Source organism: Bufo gargarizans, chromosome 1, assembly GCF_014858855.1.
Source record: "Bufo gargarizans isolate SCDJY-AF-19 chromosome 1, ASM1485885v1, whole genome shotgun sequence".
NCBI classification, from domain to species: Eukaryota; Metazoa; Chordata; class Amphibia; order Anura; family Bufonidae; genus Bufo; species Bufo gargarizans.
In genome coordinates, this window is record NC_058080.1 from 289,113,367 (window position 1) to 289,139,664 (window position 26,298).

A 26,298-nucleotide genomic window follows, 5' to 3' on the forward strand; every position below is an offset into this window, starting at 1 on the left:
CTTAGCCAATTATGCCTAGGTAAGAAGATTTTTTAGAGCAGTCAATCGTACTAGGCAAATACCCAGAACATCTACTCCTCCATGGGACCTTAACCTTGTTTTATCCAGTATGATGGAGCCACCATTTGAGCCTCTGCTGGACTTACCAGCAAAAATATTATCATTCAAAACTGCCTTTCTGGTGGCTATTACCTCGGCCAGACGAGTAAGCGAAATATCTGCCCTTTCCACTCTACCTCCCTACACTAAGATCTTGGATGACAGAGTAATTCTCAAACCAGACCCTTCGTTTCTTCCCAAAGTCGTCTCCTTTTGTCATAGATCTCAAGACCTAGTCCTACCCTCTTTATGCCAAAAGCCAAATAATGAGAAAAAAATGAAATTGCACTGTTTAGATGTCGGGAAATGCCTCCTAAGATATTTGGAGCTAACCGAACCTTGGAGAAGGTCTTCTAGGCTCTTTGTGCAGTAGAACCAAAAAAGAAGGCCTCACTACAAAACCGTAAAGTGGGGCAAACTAAAAACCAGCCGTACAAACCTAAAAGTGTTGCTAAAAAACAACCATAGAATGCCCAGTATATTTAAAAATATATATACTTTATTATATCATAAATAGATCATGATTGCACAGATAAAAGATTACACAGAATTCATTTGAAAGTCAGCAAACAACCTGGATGCCGTAGTCCCCCGGCCGGTGTCTCAATAACCCGCCAAAAAGGTGTGGAACACATGTCAGGTGTATGTGTGATATGCAGTGGGGTGATTTACAAGTAAGCAGTATCTGGTACTAACCGCTACGAGTAACTGCGATCATCACTCCATTGCATAGCCATTAAGCGAGTATATACAGGTATAGGACCCTAAGTGATACATAAATAGTAACAAACAAGTTACACAATATCTATCTGATGTACTCAAGTCCCCATACACCAAACCATCTAATAGAGGCTATTAGCTAAAACTCGCCCACATGCACCTGCTGGAAAATCATGACATGCCAAGAGACATGATGGAGGGCAGAGACAGCAGACACAGGACAGGCTGGAACCCCGACGCGCGTTTCGCCTCGGCTTCGTCAGGAGGTCTTTGTGCAGTATGCTGGGAAGAATAGAGGTGATAAGGTTACTCCCAGAACTCTTTCTAGGTGGATTGTGGCAGCTATTTATTTGGCCTATTCCTCAGTAGGACAACCCTGCCCTTTGGGGTTTGGGGCACATTCAACTAGGTCCGTCTCCACTTCCTGGGCTGAAAAAGCCGAAGCTTCCTTAGAACAAATTTGTAGGGCCGCTACTTGGAAATCACCTACTACCTTTTAACGTCATTACAAACTGGATCTAGGCGGCAAGGATCAGTTATCTTTTGGAAGAAAAGTCTTGCAGGCTGTCATCCCTTCCCAAGTCTAGTTTTCTATTCTAGTCATCTCTCAAGGGTGCTGTCACCGGCATAAGGGGAATACAAGATTACACTCACCGGTAATCACTTTTCCATTAGCCTATGACAGCACCCACTATTATTCCCCCTAAAAAAAAAATATTATATATATATATATATATATATATATATATATATATATATATATATTATATTATATAAACAAAAAAAAAAGTAGATAAAGAGAAAGTAGTTTTGGTATGAATTATAGGACAAGTTTCTTTCAAATAACTGGTGGATAGACGCCGGTCCCTCCTTAACCACTACAGGACCGTCCTGGCGGCGGGCCTGTTATTCCTCCTGGACGCGCCGGCCCATCCTTTCACGAGACGCGAGATTTCGGGCAGAGCCGCCCCGCGCATGCGCATTGCGGGCCGGCAAAAGTTAAAGGAGTATTTCGTCACCAGCCTGCCAGCCAATGATCATCGCTGGCAGGCTGGTGATTTTCAAAAAACCGAATCAGAAGCCATATAACACTTTATATTTATAAATATAAGGTGTTAAATGGCTTCTGTGCTCCTCTGCTGGTCCTTTTCGTCGCTTGGTCCCAGCAGAGGAGCACACATCAGTGAGTACACCAAACAGTACACTTAGCCCCCAGATCACCCCATCACCCAATTAACCCCTTGATCGCTCCTGTCAATCACCTAGTGAAAGGGAAAAAAGTGATCAGTGTAAACTGTCACTTTTTTTTTTTTTTCACTAGTATTGACGGTTAGGTTTTAGGATAGTTTAGGCCCCTTTGTTAGGTAGTTAGCGTCGGTTAGCGCCCAGCCCACCGCTCCGCAGTCACTGATTAGCTTATCGCTAATCAGCATTTGTACTTTTATAGTATCTGTAAGTGATCAGAACTGATCACAGTCAGATCTATAATAGTATTAGTGTCACCTTAGCTCGCCCTCCACCCAAAACGCAGTGTTTGCCCGATCAGGCCTGATCGGTCACCCACGCCAGCCCCGCCGCAGTGACAAATTTTTTTTTTTTTTTATCACTGCACAATCACTTTACAAGTGCTGCGGCGATAAAAAAAACTGTTTTTAAAATTTATCAATCGCAGCGGCTTCCGGTACTTCGCTAGCCTCCCATTTGTAAGACGGGCTTGCTTTTTTTTCTTGTGTAGTCTCAGGGAATACCCCCTAAATTTAGTTGACCAAATGGCAAATAAAGGGTATTCTTCTGAAGAGGCCTACAGGCTTCTGACCCAGTCGGATGAGGAATGGGAACCCTCATCTGACGAATCCAGCGGGTCAGAATCTGACCCAAAGTTCGGACGAGGAGGTTGAGGTCCCTGATACCACCAGGTGTACCCGGCCCCGTGTTGCTAGACCACAGGTTGCGCCGGATCCGCTTCAAGGGCAGCAGAGTAGGGCTGGCGCTGTCGGATTACGTGGTGAGGCATACACCAGCAGCGCAGCCCATCCTGGACCTAGTACCAGCACTGCCGTACAACATGGTGAAGTGGCGAGCACCAGAAGGGCAGTTGAAGCTGGTACGGTGGCACGTGCATTAGTTCCCCTGTCGCAGCCACCGCACAGACAGGCCCGTAGAGTCCCTGAGGTGCTGGCAAACCCTGATTGGCAGCCCCCAACTTCAGCCGCACCAATAGTTCCCCCTTTCACCGCCCAGTCTGGAGTTCAGGTTGAGACAGCTCAGATCGGATCGGCACTGGGGTTTTTTGAGCTGTTCTTGACTGCTTGGACTTAGTCGTGGCAGAAACAAATCGGTATGCCACTCAATTTATAGCCGCCAACCCGGGAAGCTTTTATGCCCAGTCGTTCCGGTGGAAACCCGTCCAAGTTTCCGAATGAAAAAACAAAAAAGCATGAATTGCGATCATATTGGTCCACAAACCCAATTCATCACATGCCCATGTTCTCTGCTGCCATGTCCAGGACACTATTTGAGACCATCCTGCGTTTCCTGCACTTTAGTGGCAACAGCACCTCTCGTCCAGGAGGCCACCTAGCTTTTGACCGGCTCCACAAAATTTGGCTCCTCATAGACCACTTTAACACCAAATTTGCAGATTTGTATACCCCTGAGCAAAACATCTGCGTAGACGAGTCCCTTATACATTTTACCGGGCGCCTTGGCTTCAAACAATACATCCCAAGCGTGCCCGGTATGGGGTCAAATTGTATAAGCTCTGTGAAAGGGCCACAGGCTATACGCACAAATTTTGTGTCTATGAGGGTAAAGATCAGACCCTGAAGCCGGTCGGTTGCCCTGACTACCTGGGGAGCAGTGGGAAGACAGTCTGGGACTTGGTGTCACCCTTATTTGGCAAGGGGTACCATCTTTATGTGGACAATTTTTACACAAGTGTGCCCCTCTTCAGGCATTTGTTTTTAGAACAGATTGGCTGCTGTGGCACCGCGCGACCTAGTTGCCGGGGCTTCCCCCAACGGCTCGTTACCACCCATCTTGCAAGGGGGGAGAGGGCTGCCTTGTGTAACGAAGAACTGCTCGCGGTGAAATGGAGAGACAAGTGTGACGTTTACATGCTCTCCTTTATTCACGCAGACACAACAATCCAAATTGAACGAGCAACCAGTGTCATTGAAAAGCCCCTCTGTGTTCACTACTATAATTCGCTCATGGGAGGGGTGAACTTCAATGACCAGATGTTGGCTCCTTATTTACTTTCCCGCAGGACCAGACGCTGGTATAAGAAGGTGTCTGTATATTTAATTCAATTGGCTGTATATAATAGTTTTGTTCTCTACAGTAAGGCTGGGAGAACACAAATTTCAAGAAGAGATCATCGAGAACCTCCTGTATCCAGGAGGTTCCGTGGCCCCAACCACCAGTGTAGTCAGCCGTCTACACAAGCAACATTTCCCCAGTGTCGTTGCTGGTACCTCAAACCAACCGCCACCCCAAAAAAAATGTTGTCTCTGTAGCAGGAGTGGAATAAGGCGTGACACCCGCTATTTCTGTCCTGACTGCCCTGATCACCCTGCCCTATGCTTAGGGGAGTGTTTCCGGAAGTACCACACACAGGTACACTTAGCATAGGGATTGCATCTCACAGGACAGGCACACAGGGCTCTTAGGGCCATTTTACTCACAGCTGCTGCAAACCTCTCCTTTCACCTGGGACAAAGTGCATAATGTACTTCGCCACATCTCTGGGCGATTTGCATATTGCACATTATCCCATGGGGGAGGAGAGGTTTGTCCTATAAAGGTAAAAAAAAAAAAGCAAAAAAAATAATAATAAGCAAAAAAGTTAATGTTCTGTTCAAATGTTATTATAAAGTTCATGTTAATAAATTTATTGCGTTGCGGCCTGGTCTGGAATCCAAATGTCTAAAAATGCCCTCCTAAAAGGAATTTGTGCCCCTTTGCGCACCTAGGCTGCAAAAAAGTGTCACACGTGGTATTGCCGTACTCAGATGAAGTTGGACAATGTGTTTTGGGGTGTCTTTTTACATATACCCATGCTGGGTGAGCGAAATATCTCTCTAAAATGACAACTTTGTATAAAAAAAATTGAAAAGTTGACTTTTAGAGAGAGATTTCTCTCACCCAGCATTGGTATATGTAAAAATACACCCCAAAACACATTGCCCAACTTCTCCTGAGTACGGCGATACCACATGTGTGACACTTTTTTGCAGCCTAGGTGGGCAAAGGGGCACAAATTCTAAAGAGCACCTTTAGGATTTCACAGGGCATTTTCTACACATTTGGATTTCTAACTACTTCTCACGCATTAGGGCCCCTAAAAATGCCAAGGCAGTATAACTACCCCACAAGTGACCCCATTTTGGAAAGAAGACACCCCAAGGTATTTCGTGATGAGCATAGTGAGTTCATGGAAGTTTTTATTTTTTGTCAGAAGTTAGTGGAATATGAGACTTTGTAAGAAAAAAAAATAAAAAAAACATCATTTTCCGCTAACTTGTGACAAAAAAAAAAAACTTCTATGAACTCACTATGCCCATCAGCGAATACCTTGGGGTGTCTACTTTCCGAAATGGGGTCATTTGTGGGGTGTTTGTACTGTCTGGGCATTGTAGAACCTCAGGAAACATGACAGGTGCTCAGAAAGTCAGAGCTGCTTCAAAATGCGGAAATTCACATTTTTGTACCATAGTTTGTAATAGCTATAACTTTTGCGCAAACCAATAAATATACACTTATTGCATTTTTTTATCAAAGACATGTAGAACAATAAATTTAGAGAAAAATTTATATAGAAATGTAGTTTTATTTGAAAAATTTTACAAATGAAAGTGAAAAATTTCATTTTTTTGCAAAAAATTCATTACATTTCGATTAATAACAAAAAAAGTAAAAATGTCAGCAGCAATGAAATACCACCAAATGAAAGCTCTATTAGTGAGAAGAAAAGGAGGTAAAATTAATTTGGGTGGTAAGTTGTATGACCGAGCAATAAACCGTGAAAGTAGTGTAGTGCAGAATTGTAAAAAGTGGCCTGGTCATTAAGGGGGTTTAAGCTATGGGGGCTGAGGTGTCCTGGATAAGAGGCGGGCTCTCTCAAGGGTGCTGTCATGGGCTCATGGAAAAGTGATTACCGGTGAGTGTAATCTTGTATTTTCTTACTATGATCCATGTTCATCCTAAAGAAAAGAAAGAGTCCTCCAGACTATCATCGTGGTATTGTGGTCTGTAAGAGAATACATCCCATATTAGAATCAAAAACACACAACCTCATAATCTCTATTCAGGCCTTTGGGTTGTAAAGTATCCAAAGTATGGATCCAGAAAGCCTCCCTTTTGAGTAATAGTCTTTTTAGATTACCTCCCCTCCTTTCTTGATGAACCTGCTCTATAACTTTATATTTCAATTGCATTGCGCAATTGAATGTTTTTGAATATGAAAATAACTGGAAACCAGCACGCCTGCTGGGATTATCCTTTGAACTGTTCTTTCAATATGGTCCTTACCTTCCAAAGAATACAGCTACTCAAAAGAACAATAGAAACAAAGCTGATTGTGTTAAAACAGGATGAAACCCCTGGCAATGAAAAGTGCTGCAACTTTCTAGTATTCTGTTAAAATTCCTTACCATAGTCAATAGGTCTGCTTGATGTCCGTGTGTGGAAACATTCTTGTTTACACTGAGGCCGAAAAAGCTACAAAACTAAAACATGTAAGGGCCTTTTAGGCTACTTTCACACTGGTATTTTGGCTTTCCATTTGTGAGATCCGTTCAGGGCTCTCACAAGCGGTCCAAAACCGGTCAGTTTTGTCCTAATGCATTCTGAATGGAATAGTATCCGCTCAGAATGCATCAGTTTGCCTCTGTTACGTCTCCATTCCGCTCTAGAGGCGGACACCAAAGCACTGCTTGCAGCATTTTGGTGTCTTGTCTGACGAAACTGAGCCAAACGGATCCATTCTGACACACAATGTAAGTCAAAGGGGACAGATCAGTTTTCTATGACACAATAGAAAACGGATCCGTCCTCCATTGACTTTTAATGGTGTTCAAGACTGATCCGTCTTGGCTATGTTAAAGATAATACAAACGGATCCATTCTGAACAGATGCAGATGGTTGTATTATCTGAACGGATCCGTTTGTGCAGATCCATGACTGATCCGCACCAAACGCGAGTATGAAAGTTGCCTTAGACGCGCAGATAATCGCCCACGTAAATGTACCACTACTTCCCCCATAAACAAGCAAATGAAAGCTTTGTTGATGTGGCACCCGCAATCATTGTTTCTGGCCAGCAGATCGCCCTGTGTAATCAGCAATCTGCTGCTCAGAAACATTGGGCCTCATTTATCAAAACTGTCACTTTTTTCATTTTTTTTTTTTACCTTTTTAAGAAATGAAAGGAGAACTCTGGTGCAATGTGCAGCTTAGACAATTTTGATAGATGAGGCCTAATGAGTCTGTATAAGGACAAGCAATTGCCGTATTTATCACTCGTCCCTATACAGAGGTGATTGCTGCATGTAAATGATGAATGATCAGGCATCACCCTGTGCAAATGGACAAATAGGTGAGTGGTTTAATAGGCAATTGATTAATGATTATGTATTTCTGTGGTCCCTTGTCTTTAGAAGAGCATGTGTTTATTGCTGTGTAAATGAGCTTACTGGAGCACTGAGGGTCTGGCCACAGCCCTTGGAGCACTAGTTAGTAACACCTCTACAGCTTTAGTCCCTCCCCTCTTCCCCTGGATTGACAGGACTAGACATGTTGTCTAGCCCCTTCTCGTCACAAATGTACTGTGTCCCCTGGTGTCATCACTTTCTCAGTTGTAGTCTGCTCTGCTTTAAGAGCAGCAGCAGATCCACTGCAGAAGCACCGAGTCACTAGAAGACAAGGCTAGATAGAGGGGGAGGGGGGGGGGGTTGGAACTAAAGCTGTAGGAGTGTTACCTCTCTCTGCTCCACTTAGCTCATATACATACTTTTCTCTGAAATGGGACCACAAAAATACAGTGCTGCCCATAATTATTCATACAGCTGGCAAATTTTGACTTAAAGTTACTTTTATTCAGCCAGCAAGTAATTTTTTGACGGGAAATGACATGGGTGTCTCCCAAAAGATAATAAGACTATGTACAAGAGGCATTATTGTGGAAAAAACAAACATTTCTCAGCTTTTATTTACATTTGAGCAAAAAGTGTCCAGTCCAAAATTTTTCATACACTTCTCAATAATCAATAGAAAAACCTTTATTGGCTATTACAGCAATCAAAAGCTTCCTATAATTGCAGACCAGCTTTTTGCATGTCTCCACAGGTATTTTTGCCCATTCATCTTTAGCAATGAGCTCCAAATCTTTCAGGTTGGAGGGTCTTCTTGCCATCACCCTGATCTTTAGCTCCCTCCACAGATTCTCAATTGGATTCAGGTCTGGACTCTGTCTGGGCCACTCCAAAACGTTAATGTTGTTGTCTGCTAACCATTTCTTCACCACTTTTGCTGTGTGTTTTGGGTCATTGTCATGCTGAAATGTCCACTGGTGCCCAAGGCCAAGTTTCTCTGCAGACTGCCTTATGTTGTCGTTGAGAATCCTCATGTATTGTTGCTCTTTTTTCATGGTGCCGTTTACTGTGATTAGGTTCCCAGGTCCATTGGCTGAAAAACACCCCCAAAGCATTAGGTTCCCACCACCTTGTTTGACAGTGGGGATGGTATTCTTTGGGTTGAAGGCTTTTCCTTTTTTACGCCAAATGAAGGAAACATCATTGTGACAAAACAATTCAATTTTTGTTTCATCTGACCATAACCCAGAAGACCAGAAGTCGTTTTCTTCTTTGTCCAGATGAGCTTTTGCAAAGGCCAAGCGAGCTTTTGTGTGCCTTATCTGGAGAAGTGGCATCCTTCTTGGTTTGAATCCGTGGTACCCAGCAGTGTGCAGTGTCTGTTGGATGGTCTACCTTGAGACATTGCCACCAGCAGAGCCCAGATTCACCAGGATGGCCTTGGTGGTGGATCTTTGGATTCTTTTTCACCTCTCTAACTATCTTCCTGGCCAGCACAGGTGTCACTTTTGGCTTTCGACCACGTCCTCTGAGATTTTCCACAGTGCGGAACATCTTGTATTTTTTTTATAATACTTTGCACTGTAGCCACTGGAACTTGAAAACATTTAGAAATGGCCTTGTAGCCCTTTCCTGACTTGTGAGCAGCCACAATGCTCAGCCGCAGGTCCTCCCTGAGCTCCTTTGTCTTAGCCATGACTGTCCACAAAACAACTGCAGAGAGCTGCTGTTTTTCACCTGTTGAGTTGATTAAAACAGCTGTTCCCAATTAATCAGGGTAATTAGGATGCTATAGAACAGCTTGGACTATTTTGAATGGTATAGAACTTTAGATTTTCCCACAGACTGTGACCGTTTGTGAAGGGTATAAATAATTTTGGACTGGACACATTTTGCTCAAATGTAAATAAAAGCTGAAAAATGTTTTTTTTTTCCACAATAATGCCTCTTGTACATCGTCTCATTATGTTTTGGGAGACACCTATGTCTTTTCCCGTCAAAAAAATACTTGCTGGTTGAATAAAAGTAACTTTAAGTTAATTTGCCAGGGGTATGAATAATTATGGGCAGCACTGTATGTGGTAGGACTGCAAGTCGGAATGAATGTTTCTGCTGATAAATGAAAGCTGCATTTTGTGGCTGAGGCAGCTTTTTAATTCGCCAGGGCATGGAATACCAGGAATACCAGATCAATGCAGCGTCTGGCACTGTTCACTCTCCCTTCATTTCTGGACGGCAGCGTATCAATCAGACTGTCAGCAAGCAGAGCCCACAATTCATGCAGTACCATATGTTTCATGCACTATGAATTATAGCAGATACCGGCTTATCAGCAGCTCACATCTAAGCCACAGCGCTTCAGTTGATCACTGATGGATTGCTGGGGTGTTACTTGGATTGGTGAATAACTATGTACATTGTAGTGAATGGCTACTAAGGAAGCACAAGTATTACTGCCAAGAAATATAGTAAAATACCTGTTTTACTAGTGATGGTTTGTATGACTTAATCTTATAATACACAGACACATAATTTTTTATGGCATTATGTGTTACAGGTTTCTATAGTATGGACGTTAAAAAAAATAAAAAAATGCAGAAGCATGGTACGCATTGTTGCCCTCACATTGAGTTTGTGCTCCAATTGCTGAAGTTTATTTTGGAGCACAGCATGTTCCTATTCAACAGTAAATATTACCATCAATTGAAAAGTGTGGCTGTGGGGAGCCCTTGTGCTCCCACTTTTGCCAACCTATACTTAGGCAGGTGGGAACGTGAGATTGTCTCGGGAGAAGTGCTAGGGGAGTGTGAGTGGACATGGTCGATTGTCTTATGGCTAAGATAGATCGACTGTGCTAATCCTTTGGAAAGGTGATGTAGATTCCTTCACTTGATTTGTCAAAAAGCTGTATGACAACAGTTGGGGCCTTTTCTTTAGATGTGAGCTACATCCGTCATAAATCACGTTTTTGGATTTGACTATCTATAAAGGCAATCATGATACCATAGGCACCTGTTTATTTAGAAAGAAAACCATCACCAATAGTTTGCTGGACTGGGAGAGCTGTCATACACCGCCACTCAAATGTGGGATCCCGTAGGGCCAATATCTTCGCTTGCGACGCAATTGTTCGGCCATGCAGGATTTCCATTTGGCAGTGGCGGACTTACCGCAGAGATTTAGGCGCCGGGGCTACCACACCACGGTCCTAAATCAGACATATCAACATGCCCTGAGCTTGCTCAACCCACGTCAACGTATTGATGAGTCAGAACGGATCCACATTATAGGCAATTTCAATGAGGCACATGGTTTGGTGGAGGATGTATTATCTAGATTCTGGGGCATCATAGAGGCCGATCCGGATGTTGGACACCTGGTGGGTGATGCTCTGTTGATCACCTATCGCCGCGGCCGTAACATTAGGGATCGCTTAGTACACAGCTTCCATCAAGCACTGCCCCAAACTAGGGTTGCATCGGGTAGCTAATTATCGATATCCAATCGATACTGATGTACCGGCATCGATTCGATACCGGGATTTGCCATTTACCGATACTAGGCTGCGCTACTGCACAGCCTAGTATCATGAAACATGGCACGTGCTGCTCTCAGTGCGCTCCATGTTCCCTTATCAGCACAGGAGAGAAGGAAGCAGTCTCTCCCTGCCCCCTGTGCTGCTGCTGCCACCAATGAGGAGAGAGGGGTGGAGGAGGGGAGGGGCTGTGGCCACTGCGCCACCAATGATGAGGACTAAGAGGTCGGGGAGCCGCACCTGAGGGATAAACTGCCGCAGATTACAGCTCCCTGTCAGAGGTCCGGTGCCGATTATGTGATTCTGCCGCCGGCACCCGCCTCCATGGCTTACCATGGAAGCCAGGACGCTACTGAAGACCTGGCTGCCATGGTAAGCTCCCTTCTGCTGTGAGCACATGGCATCAGGGAGAGTGTGAAGTCCTATTCACCCTAATAGATTTCTATTGGGGTGAATAGGACAAGGGATGAAATAGTTTCATGGGGGGAAATAGTTATAAAAAAAAAAAAAAGTGTAAAAAAAAAAAACCTAAATATTAAGTATAAATCCCCCCTTTCCCAATTTTACATATAAAATATATAACCAATAAATAAATAAAAATATTACATATCGCCACGTCCGAAAAGTCCAAACTATTAAAATATTAAAAAATATCTCTTATGCAGTGAACGCCATAACAGAAAAAAATATAAATGCACGATTCGCCATTTTTTATTCACCTTGTCACCCCAAAAAATAGGATAGGACTGTTCGATCACGGGCTGGACATTCCATAAAATGCGGAATGTATGCAGCTTTTTGGGCATTTTTTATTTTTTGCGTGGTATCAAGCATCACAATACTTTTTTATGGTATTGAAATCAAATCAAAATTTGGGTATCGTTAAACCCAACCCCAAACCTCCCAATGGCTTTGCAACCCACTTAGGGGTAATTTTAAATGTGGCAAATGTATTGCCTGCGGTTCGATTAGAACTTTCATCAATTGTAAAACGATGGGATTGGTCTACTTGGCCATCTGCTCATGCAGCATCCAATATGTGGGGAAAACCACTAGAGAATTTAGAAGAGTTATTGGAAAAAATCTAAATGACATACGCAAGGGTGCCAACACCCTGTCTGCACGTCACATTACTGAATGTTTTTCTACAGATATGGTCACATTGTAGTTTCAGGGCATCGGGGTCCTTAAACCTTCACCAATAGGCGGGGACCTTGACAGAGGCTTGTTACAAAAAGAGGCACATGTTCTCATCACGTGCATCTATGCCCCTTTTGATGCAACTTATTATCTTACTGGCCTTGGCAGCAGCTACCTGACACTGGTTTTTACTGCTTAGTTTGCTGTTTATAAAAATTCCTAGGTCCTTTTCCATGTCGTTCTTATCCAGTGTTTTACCATTTAGTATGTACGGGTGACTTGCATTATTCCTTCTCATGTGCATAACCTTACAATTGTCAGTGTTAAACCTTATCTGCCACTTATCTGCCCAAGCCTCCAATCCATCCAGATCCCTCTGTAGTAGTATACTGTCCTCTTCCATGTTAATTACTTTACACAGTTTAGTGTCATCTGCAAAAATTTATATTTTACTGTGCAAGCCTTCTACAAGATCATTAATAAATATATTGAAGAGAATAGGGCCTAATACTGACCCCTGAGGTACCCCACTAGAGACAGTGACCCAATCTGAGTGTGTACCGTTAGAAAACAGAGGGTGGTTATTATCACTGAGCCAGTTACTTACCCACATAAAGACGTTTTCTCCAAGTCCGAGCATTCTCATTTTATATACTAACCTTTTATGTGGTACAGTGTCAAATGCTTTGGAGAAGTCCAGATATACGACATCCATTGATTTGCCGCTGTCAAGTCTAGAACTTACCTCCTCATAGAAACTGATTCAATTAGTTTGACATGACCGATCCCTCATGAAGCCATGCTGATATGGCGTTATTTGCTTGTTTTCATTGAGATCCTCCAAGATAGCATCTCTCAGAAAACCTTCTAACAGTTTACCCACAACAGATGTTAAACTTACCGGCCTATAGTTTCCAGGCTCTGTTTTTGCACCCTTTTTGAATATTGCCACCACATTTGCCATGCGCCAATCCTGTGGAACACTCCCTGTCAGTATAGAGTCTGTAAATATCAGAAATAAGGGTCTGGCTATGACATTACTTAAAGGGGTTGTCCGAGTTATTTTTTTGTTCTATGTTCCTAACTGGGCAAATATAACTGCTTTCCAATCAACTCACTTTATCTGCAGTGGCTGGTTTCTCAGATTTCACTGAGGGTCACATGACCTGTGAGGTCAGCTTCTCTCCCTGCTCTGATAAAGGTCGTTTACAAGCCTGTAAACGAGTCACTGTGCTGGCCACGCCCCCCCCCCCCCCATTCACTGCCATCTACTCTCTGCTAGGATTCTTAACCCCTTCAGCTGCACAGACTCAGGGCTGAAGTGTTTACTGTGTAGCTGCAGGCAGTGAGGAGACAAAGGCTGGACACAGGAGCTGAAAGAGAAGTTCTGCAAAGCATTACAGGTAGGGGGGAGATCCTGTGTGTATTAGCAGTGTCATTATATAAGTGGAACTTGTAGTTCTACACTTACAAGTTGCTGTTTTCTCCCAGCACTCAGGGCAGCTCTTGTATCCACTCCCTTAGCAGTCTCATTATACAGCTGGGACTTGTAGTCCCACACATTCAACATGCTGCAGAGTCTCCCAGCAGGCAGACATGTCACTCAGGGCAGCTCTTGTATTCACTCCCTTAGCAGTCTCATTATACAGCTGGGACTTGTAGTCCTACACATTCAACATGCTGCAGAGTCTCCCAGAAGGCAGACATGTCACTCAGGGCAGCTCTTGTATTCACTCCCTTAGCAGTGTCATTATACAGCTGGGACTTGTAGTCCTACACATATAATATGCTGCAGAGTCTCCCAGCAGGCAGACATGTCACTCAGGGCAGCACTTGTATTCACTCCCTTAGCAGTGACATTATACAGCTGGGACTTGTAGTCCTACACATATAATATGCTGCAGAGTCTCCCAGCAGGCAGACATGTCACTCAGGGCAGCACTTGTATTCACTCCCTTAGCAGTGCAGGGGGAGAGGCAGAGATTGTTTTTATTGCATGTAAACAAAGGGCCAGAAAAGAACCAGGGAAATGAGGAAATATATATTATTATTTTTTTGCATAAAACTTGCTTAGCTCAGTTATATATCAGATTTTCAGTGCTATATTATTTTTTTTCATTACTCGGACAACCCCTTTAATTCCCTTAGGATACTGGGGTGTATGCCATCCGGTCCTGGTGATTTGTCTATTTTAATCTTTTTAAGTTGCTGTTGTACTTCTTCCTGGGTCAGACAGGACACTTTTAATGGGGAATTTATTTTTACATTCTGCACTTCATCTGTTTATTTTCCTCAGTGAATACATTGGAGAAAAAAATATTTAATAGCTTTGCTTTCTCCTCGTCGCTCTCTGCAACTTCCTCCTCATCACTCTGTATAGGGCCGACACCTTCAGATTTATACTTTTTGCCATTTATATAATTGAAGAACATTTTAGGGTTAGTTTTGCTCTCTTTGGCAATTAATCTCTCGGTCTCTAGTTTGGCCGCTTTTATTTCTTTTTTTCCATATTACATTTTTTTGCTTATAGTTTTTCAGTGCTTCCTCGCTACCCTCCTGTTTTAGTGATTTAAATGCTTTCTTTTTGTAATTTATTGCTTTCTTCAATGTTCACTCATTTAGGGGTGGTTTGTTTCTTTCCCTATTATGACCTCAATTTCTACTGAAATAGTAACATGAGAGGGCCTATGTGTACCTTTTTGTAGACTATTTAAATTCAAATCACGTGTGTTTAGTCATTGAGAGTATAATCTTTCTTCATGACGTTTGTTCATTTCTACCGAGATAGCATTTGGGAATGGATGGGAGATGAGTGTCATCGGCGCCACTTTTCTTGGGGGGAACCAATAACATATCATGAGAGGGGCCAGCTCAGTGTAAGTCATAGAATATTTTCATAGCGCATACCGTAGTATGCGCCTTATAAGTGCATCTGTCTATCACTGCTTATAACCATTACCCGAGTGATAGTACGTGCCTGTGTTGTTGAAGGGAGTAATATGTTTGATAACCAGGAGTTCCTGTCATCAATGGGACCTCTGGTTGTGCCATCAGTATTGGTAGGCATATATGGGGAACAGATGGCAAGACACAATATAATAACAGAGTAGTAATTTATGTGGCCACCTGCAACCATATAAATTGGGATGAGTTGCATGTACCATTTAAGGTTGTTCCATTATATATCTTTACTACACATGGTCGATGCATTATTTATAGCATCAATATCTTTGCTACCCTCCATCCATAATCGCCATCCAATATGGATTATACTTATACATTTTGCCTCGATCTTCCTGCACTTCTACTGCCTACATTCGAGATCCGCCGATGGGTCCCTGCTTGACTTACGGTGACAGCCAGAAACTTACCCCGGGGAGTGGCTTATCTTGAGCGCTCTGTTCTCCGGTGACTTTAAAGCCTCGTGTTTCAGTGGCTGCCTTACGGCCGCACTAGTGCCGAACGTGCCACCACAGAGAGAGGTGGTGTGCGCGCGTGTATGTCTATTTGACTACATGGCAACTGTTTCTATGTGTAAAGCGTAATGCTCCTGGTGAGGATATTGTGTATCCAGAAACGCATTGAGCAATATCCTAGCTTTACATTTTCAGCCACAAGGACACAGGGCACATAGATATCTTCGTTATTGGTAGTGAGTTGAGGTAGGGGTAAATTGGGTGCCGCTCTAGGTGTTGAGCGCACACTGATAGGACAGTTGGAGGCATGCTGGAAGCTGTGATTTCAGAGCTATCCTTCATATTAGCCTCTACATTCAAACCACCTATTTTGGACAAGGACATAGGCTTCTTTTTATACCAGGGATCCACAGGCATTGTTTCTTGCCCATACTGGTTGTTTCCTGTTCACCTGATTATCCTCTCTATGTGAACAGTAGGGTGGTGCCTACAGTTGTGGGGGTCTCAGTTATCAGGCGCACAGGTTCATACAGTACAGTTGAACAAGAGATTGAATTTTTTTTGTCTTACAAGGTTTTCTCCGCCCATTTTAATCATGATACCCTAAATAAAGATTTATTTTCTTTTAGCGTCCATAGAAATCTGTGACTTTGGTTCAATTAGTGACGCATACCAGTTTATAGAAACCTGTGATTTTAGAATTTATCGGTTAACCTTCTTCATATATATAATTTTGTAATGTAATTCGTATTTGTGTATGGTTATTACTGGACTTAGCAGTGTATAACTATGTATCTATTGGCCAAGGTGTGTAGTCACCATGATTGACATTAAAGATATGGGTCATGTATGGAAGACACAGTGGGGCAGATTTATTAATAGATTTATGTCACATTTGAGGAGTAAAAAAGTTGCTAATTATGGTATATGCCACATTTGTGACTTTTCAAAAGTGGCAAAGACAGTGAAGGGTGCAGGACCTGCCACAGGTCAATAGATGTGGTATAATTTACCCCAGAAATCCACGTTATAGCTCAAACTAGTGTAGATTTGATTTTCTGTGCTGAATTTATTAAGAGGCTCTCTTAACAGAGATTTGGCACATTTTACTTCATTGGACTGTAGCTAAGTGAATGAAACGCCAATCTTGGTAAATTTTCCCCAGTATTTTCTCCACTAACCCTCTCTAAACATGACTGTACTAAACACATATTTTCCATAAGACTCAGAAGGAATTGATGGTAAATGTCGCAGAATATTTGGATATTATAGTGAACCTCAGTGTTGCTTTAAAGGGTATCTGTCTCCAGAATCTTTGACTATTATCTGCAGTAATAAATGAGTAGTACCACAGATAAGAAGTCCAGATGGCAATTTTTTTCCCCACTTCCCCATTTCCCTGCTGTAAGGGTTTAACGCTGCTCTGAAAATAAAGTGTCAGGACTGCTGTGCATGCGCACATGAGTCCGGTCTGTGTTTTTGTCAGTGCAGCTTTGAGCACTGACAGAGGAGGAATGTGGGGCTGTAGGTCATATAAAATGGTAATCTGGACTCCTCCTGTGCAGGACTACTCCTGCATTACTGCAGATAATAATCCAAGATTGCGCTGACAGATTCTTTGTTAGATAATGCAACAGCATTAGCCTTAAATTCGGGCACGGCTAGTCATGGTCAGGCTTCCTTAAAGGAATTGTTGGCGTTTGTGACCCAATGTTTTCATTAGAATTTCAGAAGCTGTGGAGGAGCGTTCCAGTAGACTCCATGGATGAAGAAAAGATTGAGGAGTATCTGAAGAGACAAGGCATTTCCTCTATGCAGGAGTCAGGACCAAAGAAAGTTGTAAGTTATTAGCCTGTTGGCTGAGATGAGTCTTGGTGGCATGAATCTACAGCTTTTTATAAGCTAGACATAGCAAAATGGAAGCACACAGCCCTTGGGTTTTCCCACTATAACCATGTATGGCTTGTTCAGCTCATAAGCTACCAGTGTCTGTGTACGGGCTGCTGGCATCCCCAGCAATCCCGATAGTGGCATTGCCTGATCCCCCATTCCCAACTTCTAGTGCATATGAAGCTACTTTATTAGGATGAATTCACACGTGGCAGATAGTTCCATCTCTCTGTACAAGCTTGCAGAAACCATGTACAGTACATGCTGAGGAAACAACCCCATTAAGATGCATGGAACAGATTTTCAGATTTTTTATTTATTTTATAATTTTTTTTATTTTTTATTTACCGCATGTGAATTCAGCCTTATAGTGAATGGGAGATACAGAAACGGCCAGTAAAAAAATATGTTGGGACTGAATCTTGCATATAGACTTCTTAGATTAAAAAAAGATAAGAAATAACGTGAGATAATAGAAGTTAGCGGAAAAAGTTTCCAAAGGCAGATCACCAATTGACAAAAACTAGTACTGACCACATAGCTGATCAGAACTAAACACTAATCCGAATGTGTGACTTGATGCGTTAATGGTTTAACATATTCAAGAGTTCATTGTATCGTATATATTTCAATATAGATGCCAACTGCGCACATTATGTGAACTTCTCAGGGTCCACATATATTACTGCATGTGCATCTACTAGCAACCTGTGATCGTTTATAACATCTGCCCACTTATATTGAGAGTAGAATGTGCTTGTTTAAGACTTGTTCAGTTACGTTTGAGGATCAGGCTACTGGAGATCACGGTCTCTGGCATTGCATATCCAGCCTCATTGACTATAATGAGATCAGGTGGTGATCTGGCATTTATTCCAGAAAAGCGGCCGGGTTTCTGACTGACAAATACAGCTGCAGCCGGCTTTTATTCACAATGCTACTGTGAACGTAGTCTTAGTGTCCCCTACATTTCAATATGGGTGCTGGATCGGTTATTATATAAACTTCCCCGTGTCTAAATGAATTACTGCAGGTATATGTATGACTATCCTGTGATGAGAAACATGAACCTGTGTGTGTGTGTGTGTATGTATGTGTGTGTGTGTGTGTGTGTGTGTGTGTGTGTGTGTGTATATATGTGTGTGTGTATGTATGTATATATGTGTGTGTGTGTGTGTATGTATGTATATATGTGTGTGTGTGTGTGTATGTATATATATATATGTGTGTGTGTGTGTGTATGTATGTGTGTGTATATATATATATATGTGTGTGTGTGTGTGTGTATGTATGTGTGTGTATATATATATATATATATATATATATATATATATATGTGTGTGTGTATATGTGTGTATATATATATATATATATATATATATATAACGCTCACCAACACCTGCTATGAAGATGCAGATCTGCAGCGTCCCCTCGCTCGGCATGTTGGAGATGGACATCACAAGCAGTGCTGTCTTTCCGCCTCTAGCGCTAGAGGTTACCTTGCTGAGTGGTTTAGTACCACAGCTTAAAGAGGAGCTGTTTTGTAGACGGTGTATGATGGGTTAATAAAGGGTAATATGTATCCTATTGTCAGTGACCACGAGATAATTATTGGCCAGAATAGCAATGTTGTATATATTTACTCGGGATGCCACAAAAATCTTTAAAATTACATACATTTGAGGCTGGCGCATTTTGGGTGTCCTGTCCCCTTCCTCAGTAGCGTGTGATTTGTGAAGTCTGAATAGGTCCTGAAGGCTCCACCTCAAGATTTAAATACCCCGCATGTTTAATCTAAACTGTGATCTGGATTCATTCCATTAATAAGATGAACAATAAAAAAAAAAATGGAATAGAAAATAAGGATAAAGTGAAAAAAATTAAAATAATATAACCCAGATATGACTAAATATCAAATTAATGCAATGCAATAAAAAAAACTAAGAAAATAACAAAAATCATATTAAAACTATGACCAGAATAGATCCTAAAAAAAAACAAAAAAACAGGCACTGCTCCTTACTGAATGAATGCAGCACTAAGGTACTAGTGTATGGTGGGACCCCCATTACTCATACTGTATATAGGATATGTCATAAATGTCCTTTGTGGGAAAACCCCTTTAATGTGTGACAGGGATGATGCTTACATATGACAAGCGAGATCTACCAGCAATTCTTGAGAGCAATTTTGGGTGGATAGCTGCCTGGATGGACGTTGGTTGGTTAGATAGATAGATATTATAGCCAGGCAAGAGAGGCAGCACTCCAAATTCAGTAAAAAAAAAAAAAAAAATGCTCAACTCAATGGCGCCGTTGTTAAGCTTGACAAAGGCTCCATTGAGTTGAGCTGAACCGTTGCATTGTATTGGGTGAATAAAGATATCCACTTTTCTCACAGAATTTGGAGTGCTGCCTCTCTTGCTCACTTTATCTACATTGAGGATCTGTGTCCAGGATCTTTGGAGGAGTTGCACCTGGCTTTTGTTGGAGTGCTGATATTTTTTCTATTTTTGGATAGATATTAGATACCTAGAGAGAGAGAGGGGATGCATAGAGGGGGATTGAGACATACATAGGGAGGGAGAGAGGGAGAAATTGAGACTTACATAGAGAGAGAGAAGGGGGGAGAGATTGATACAGAGATAGATTGATGGGTGGATCGCTATAGCTGGATGGATAGCAGAGCGAGTCGGATAGATCTGAGGAATGGCTATATATGAGATGGCTAATGCATACTACTGTGACTGAAAACATAGATGTGTTTATTAGCTGTTTTCAATATTCAGATTCCAGTACAAAAAAGGAAGAAGGCCAGCTCACAGAAGAAGCGGAGATTTAAGACTCACAATGACCATCTGGCGGGCGTGCTGAAAGATTACACCGATGTTACTCCCGGCAAACAGTAGGAATCCTGCAGTCATCGGCAGTAAGGATGTTTACAGAAGACTGGGGCTTGACTTCGCTCTTATTGCCTCGGAGCCTTAACGTGACTCCAAGTGTTAACTTTTTCCATCCATTACCAGAGACCTGTCTTTTAGGATCTTGCTATGTATTAAAGGATAATTTAATCTAGAAGTCCTATAAACCAGACCTTGGCTAACACTGATCTGGAGTGCTTGCTGTAGTGGCAATTATGTGGATACAGCAGCAGTCTGAACTCTTCACTGTATATAGTGCCAGAGCATTTTTTTTGAAAATGTATTTTGTTTTACATTGTCTTCACGTGTTGCATAACGACTTATAGACAATATTTTATATCAAGTATTGCAATGTCTACTTGCCTTTTTTTGTGGTGTTCAAATAAAAATCATTTCATTTCTGGAGTGAAAATATGACAAGCAGTAACTATGTTCCATAATCTCCTACTTAAAGGGGTTTTCTGAGACTTTTTTATCTTCTGGATAGGTCATCAGTATGTGACACCCAGGACCCGCACTGATCAGCTGTTTGAAAAGGCACCAGTGGTCATAGTAGCGCTGCCTCCTTTCCTCAGCTTAGCCTAAGCCATATGTTATGTTACGTCACGGGACTAAGCTGTGATACCAAGAACAGCTGCTGTACAATGTACGGTTCTTGGTGAGCTGAGAGAAGGCCGTGTCGCTAGTGTGAGGCCTTCTCAAACAGTTTATTGGCAGGGGTCCTGGGTGTCAGACTCCCCACCTATCAAGATTCTGATGATCTATCCATAGGATAGCTCATCAGTATAAAAGTCTCAGGAAACCCCTTTAAGGAAGATAATGTTTACATTGTGTTATGTTGATAAAATGGGGTTGATTACTATGCATAGGCACAATGGAGGAGATTTATCAAAACTGGTGTAAAGGAAACTGGGTTGCTTTGGGAAACTAAACAAGTTTTCCTTTACACCAGTTTTGATAAATTTCCCCCAATGACTTCACTGGTTTTAGATCTTCTGTCAGATGTTTCTGTGCTCCCGGATCATTGCTCTTGGAGGATGTGTTGATAACAACCCCACACTTTACTGGTCTCAGAATGCTTTACTGTTGGTACGCGCAGTGAGGCGAAGGCTTTTGGAGGATGGCCTTTTGGAGGAAGCCACTTTTCTCCAAGAAAAACTTCAAGGACAGACTGACGTTCTTCAGGAAGTACAGAGACTGGACTGCAGAGGACTAGGGTAAAGTTATTTTCTCTGATGAAGCCCCCTTCAGACCCTTTGGGACATCTGGAAAAATTATTGTCCAGAGAAGAAAAGGTGAGTGATACCATGGGTCCTGTGTCATGCAAATAATAAAGGATCCTGAGACTAGTCATGTGTGGGCTTGCTTCTCATCCAAGGGAGTGGGGTCACTCACAATTTTTCCTAAGAACACTGCCATGAATAAAGAATTGTGTCAAGACATCCCCCAAAAGCAACTTCTAACAACCATCCAGGAGCCATCTGATGATGACCAACGCTTTTTCCAGCATAATGAAACACCATGTCACAAGGGAAAAATGATAACTAAGCACCTGGGAAGACAAAAATTTGATGTGATTTTGAGGTAGCAAGAGTTATCACATAGGTTTGTCATGCTCCCATGTCATGGTGGTATGAGTAGAGTGGTGGAGGAAGGTTTGCTTCTACTATTCTATACTTATCCTGCAGAATTTTTTTAAGTGACACTGCAGTTACATAAATCATACTGTATGCAGATGACCTGATGTTTTGTTGGAATAAGCTGATGAAGTCTATATATAGTGGCCAGAATATGTGCCAAATTCCCGTTCAGCTGAAAGTCCTTGGAAGTGAATTTGACCCCTCCTTTATAATGATGAAGATAATATGCAGTTTCACGGTTCTACTATAATTATTTTGGAATATCAACCGGTAAATTGACCATATGCGTGTCTGGCTGATCTCACGTACAGTTGCCTAGAGATCCTACACTGGCAGCTCAGTACAAGAGTTAAAATTAGTCCATATGAGTTTAATCACCCTCTATGTATTTGATACAACTCTGCTACTGCTAATTCAGTTTTGTATATATGACACCCATGGGACTACTTGATTTCAAAATGTAGAGATGTTATTACGACATGATGTTGATTTTGCCCTTGATTTTCTGGCACCTGTAACAATAGGATTGGGCATATTAAAGGGGGTTCTGCACTTTGTTTAAACTGAGCTATCCTCTGGATAGATCATCAGCTTCTGATCAGCGGGGGTCCGACACCCGGGCCACCTGCCGATCAGTTGGCCTTCTCGCTGTTTACTGCTGGCCCAGTGATGTCACGACTAGTATTAACTGGCCTGGGCGCGGCTAAGCTCTGTTCACTTGAATGGGGCTTAGCCCCGCCCAGGCCAGTTGATACAAGTCGTGACGTCACTGGGCCAGCGGTAAACAGTGAGAAGGCCGCGGCGCTGCTGGTGTGCCGCTGCCTTCTCCAACAGCTGATCGGCAGGTGTCCCGGGTGTCGTACCCCCGGTGATCAGAAGCTGATGATCTATCCAGAGGATAGTCAGGGGTGCACAACGTTTCCTGGTTGGGGGCCACATTGCCAGACTAAATTTTAATTTCGGCCCTCGTCATTGGTTTAAAGGTGAATTAACAACTGAAATATTGTACTTATGGCATATTGAACACACATTAAATACCATTAATGTCTAGTTACACTTCCAGGACTCCCATCTAATGGGAGAAATACATGAAAAATACATGTGAGCAGCCACAAGACATAGGCATACATGTCTGTCACCAGATGGTTGGGGGCCGCACAGAATGGTATCAAGGGCCGCATGTGGCCCCCGGGCCGCAGGTTTGGCACCCCTGGGATAGATCATCAGTTTAAACAAAGTGCAGAACCCCTTTAAAATCCAGCTGTTGAATGAGAGCCAGAATACCCCTATGCACATTATAGGGTTAGCTGGTTCCACTGAAGTTTGACGGGTTTGGCCGACATTCATCTAACGCAGGGGTGCACAACCCGCGGCCAAGATTTGTCGTGCTACACAAAAACGCTGCTTTGCGTAGGATTACAGATCCCGCACCTACACTCTAGCAGGAGAAGGTCAGGTCGGGGACCCAGGGAGCAGACAGAAGCGGTTTATTACCATTTCTGCCTTCTCCTCAGATAGGTGCATAGCACTCAGTGAGCACTATCCAGTTTGGACCTGGTGATCATATGATTGCCGAGTGTCTCAGGGGCACAGCAGAGCTGCAGGGTTTTAGTGGACCCTGATCAACTCTGCCTTGTACAAAGCCCCCTCAGAGCCTGGATTCCCCTGTAATTCCTTCGGTTGACCCAGTTACAATGGAAATAGTGTAAAAAATTAAAATAAAATGTTTTGCACAGTTTCCCCCAAATAAAATAAACAAATATATTAAAAACCCTAAGTGTCATGTAAAAAAAGGTTCAAAAATTATTTTGGTAGTTCAACAAATAAAAATTACAACCATTTGAACCACCACGTGAGCCAAATCACTAAAAAGTTTCTGGTCATTAAAGCCTAGTTATTAAAGGGTTAACCAATAAGCACATTCACCACTAGTAAGGAAAAGTGCTTACTGATGATTGCAGGACACCTATAACTGGGGGGCAGGAGGCAGTAATAGCGAGCGAGCTCTGTCCTCTTCAGTGAAGGAAAACACTCATTTAGTATATGAATAGGAGATGGGAAAGAAGGAATTGTCACCACTTAAAGGGGTTTTCCGTTAAAAATGGTTTTTTTTTTTTAACAATTTCGTGCAGCATGGACCCTGAAACAGACTATTTATACTTCCCTCTCCACGCCACCCCTGACAACTCAATCTCCCGGTCCCTGCACTGTTTACGGGTTTGGTCACATTCACCACTTCAGCAGTGAAATGCTGCTTGTGGCCACATCACTGCGGAAGCCAGTCATTAGCTGGAGCGGTGCATGTGACTTTGCCCATGCACCACCGGATGTAATCCTCGCCGCGATCGGAAGATGGGGGCAGTGCGGAGGACTGGAGCGGGGAGCAGATAAGTATAAATCTTGTGTTTCAGGGGCCATACTGCAAGAACTTGTTAAAAGATCACTTTTACCAGGAAACCCCTTTAACCACCTAACTGTTTTGCCTGAGCACAGCTCGGGCTCTGGGAAAAGTACTTAAAGGGGCTGTCTTACGTCTGTAAATGGCATTTATCATGCAGAGAAAGTTAATACAAAGCACTTACTAATGTATTGTGATTGTCCAAATCGCTTCCTTTGCTGGCTGGATTCATTTTTCTATCGCATTATGCACTGCTCATTTCCATGGTTACAACCACCGTGCAATGTAGCAGCAGTGGCCGTGCTGGTTCAATATAGGAAAAAGTACAGTCCTCGCTGGTAGCTAGGACCATTGGAGTGGTTATAGTCCAGCGTTTTTTTTTGTTTTTTTTTATAGTGTGCAAGCAGGGCCACCACTGCTTGATTTCAGGGTGGTCATAACTATGGAAACGAGCAGTGTATAATGTGATGGAAAAAAGGAGTCTAGCCAGCAAAGGAGGCAATATGGACAATCACAGTACATTAGTAAGTGCCTTATATTTTCTGTACATAATAAATGTCATTTGCTGAAGTGAGACGACCCCTTTAACTGTGAAAGTGGAGGGGGAGGGCTGCTTTAGCTGCTGATATATCGCCTGAATGATAGCAGCTAGAAACATGCAGCTGGTCGTGTTTGAAAGCTGGTATTCCACAGCATTAGTCCAGAGAAGATATATCACTATTAGAAATCGAGTCTTGACATCCCGATTTCTAACAGTGATATCTTCCCATGTACTGAACAGATTGCTGTCATTCTGGTATAGTCAGCTTTCAAACAATATAATATCTCTAGCTGGTACCAAACCAGAGATATGAGCAGCTAAAGCAGCCCCTTTTCAGTCTGGAGGTGGAGAGGTCAGTTGTAGAGCTGACAGGCAGGCAGGACTGGAAAAATAGTAAAAATATATAGGAATAGGGCATTATCATCAATGTAGTGACCCAGATTAGTGAACATTTCGACAAAGAGTTTTGGCATTAGCTTATGAGAAACTAACAATCAATATGGCTGCACTTCCTGTTGTCAATTTTGCTAAAATGGCTGCAAATCCACAGCAAAGATAAAAATTCCTCAACGTATGATAGAATATATCTATTGATGGGCATAAAGCTTTTTTGAGGATCAGATGTACAATCTGACGTTCAATCAGAATTAGAAAGTATTACCTCTCTAGACGTAATCAAATTTGCTGATTGCTGCAAAAATTTTGATTGCTGTTTTTTTTATTTACAAACCTAGACGTTCTTGGTTTTAATTTGAGGGGTTTGTACAGGACTAGACAAGTGACTGTACATCACCCATGATCAGTTCAACCATCTTCACGTCTAAAGGCCCCTTTATACAGGCCGATGAGATATTTATCCGGAAGAAATGCGGGTTCTAAATAACTGTCCTGTGTCACCAGTCAACTGATAAACGAGCAAGGGCTTGAAGCCGGTGAATGCATAATTTCTGAGCAGCAGATCATCCCGTGTAAACAGTGATCTGCTGCCCAGAAACAATGCTCGTCCCCATACAGATTCAATCACAAGAGGAGGAGGTGATTGTTGCATTTAAAAGCAGCTCTCGTCTCCTCTTGCGATCAAGCAATTATCAGGAGGGAAATGTTGCATTGTGCGATTTTTATTATAATTTTTTTTTTTTTTTTAATACTTGGTGCCATGTATTGATCTACAGTGGAAGCTTTTCTATAAGCTTAGTTGTAGCCATGGAATAGAATACACTCCAACTTTTCATCTTCGTATAACATTGGTAAATAATACTATGAATGTTGAAAAATTGGGGGCTGTATTGTAATACCAAGGTTGGAGTTTTGTTGTCATACCTTTTTTTTTTTTTTATTTGTATTCTAACTATTTTTATTTTGTGAAAACAAAGCTGAGCGGGAAGATTTTGGGATTTTACCTAAT

General features: G+C 42.3%; 1 protein-coding gene across 2 annotated transcripts in view; it reads left to right on the plus strand.

The window, feature by feature from the left end:
- Positions 1-20,721, plus strand: part of GTF2E2 (general transcription factor IIE subunit 2) — an 86,883-nt gene extending 66,162 nt beyond the window's left edge. For both annotated transcript variants that reach the window (XM_044278621.1, XM_044278612.1), the window contains exons 7-8: positions 17,228-17,343; positions 20,183-20,721. In XM_044278621.1, the coding sequence (XP_044134556.1) occupies positions 17,228-17,343; positions 20,183-20,302 (236 nt within the window). In that variant the 3' untranslated portion in view covers positions 20,303-20,721. The remainder of the gene's footprint in view (positions 1-17,227; positions 17,344-20,182) is intronic.
- The last annotated feature ends 5,577 nt before the right edge of the window (positions 20,722-26,298 follow it).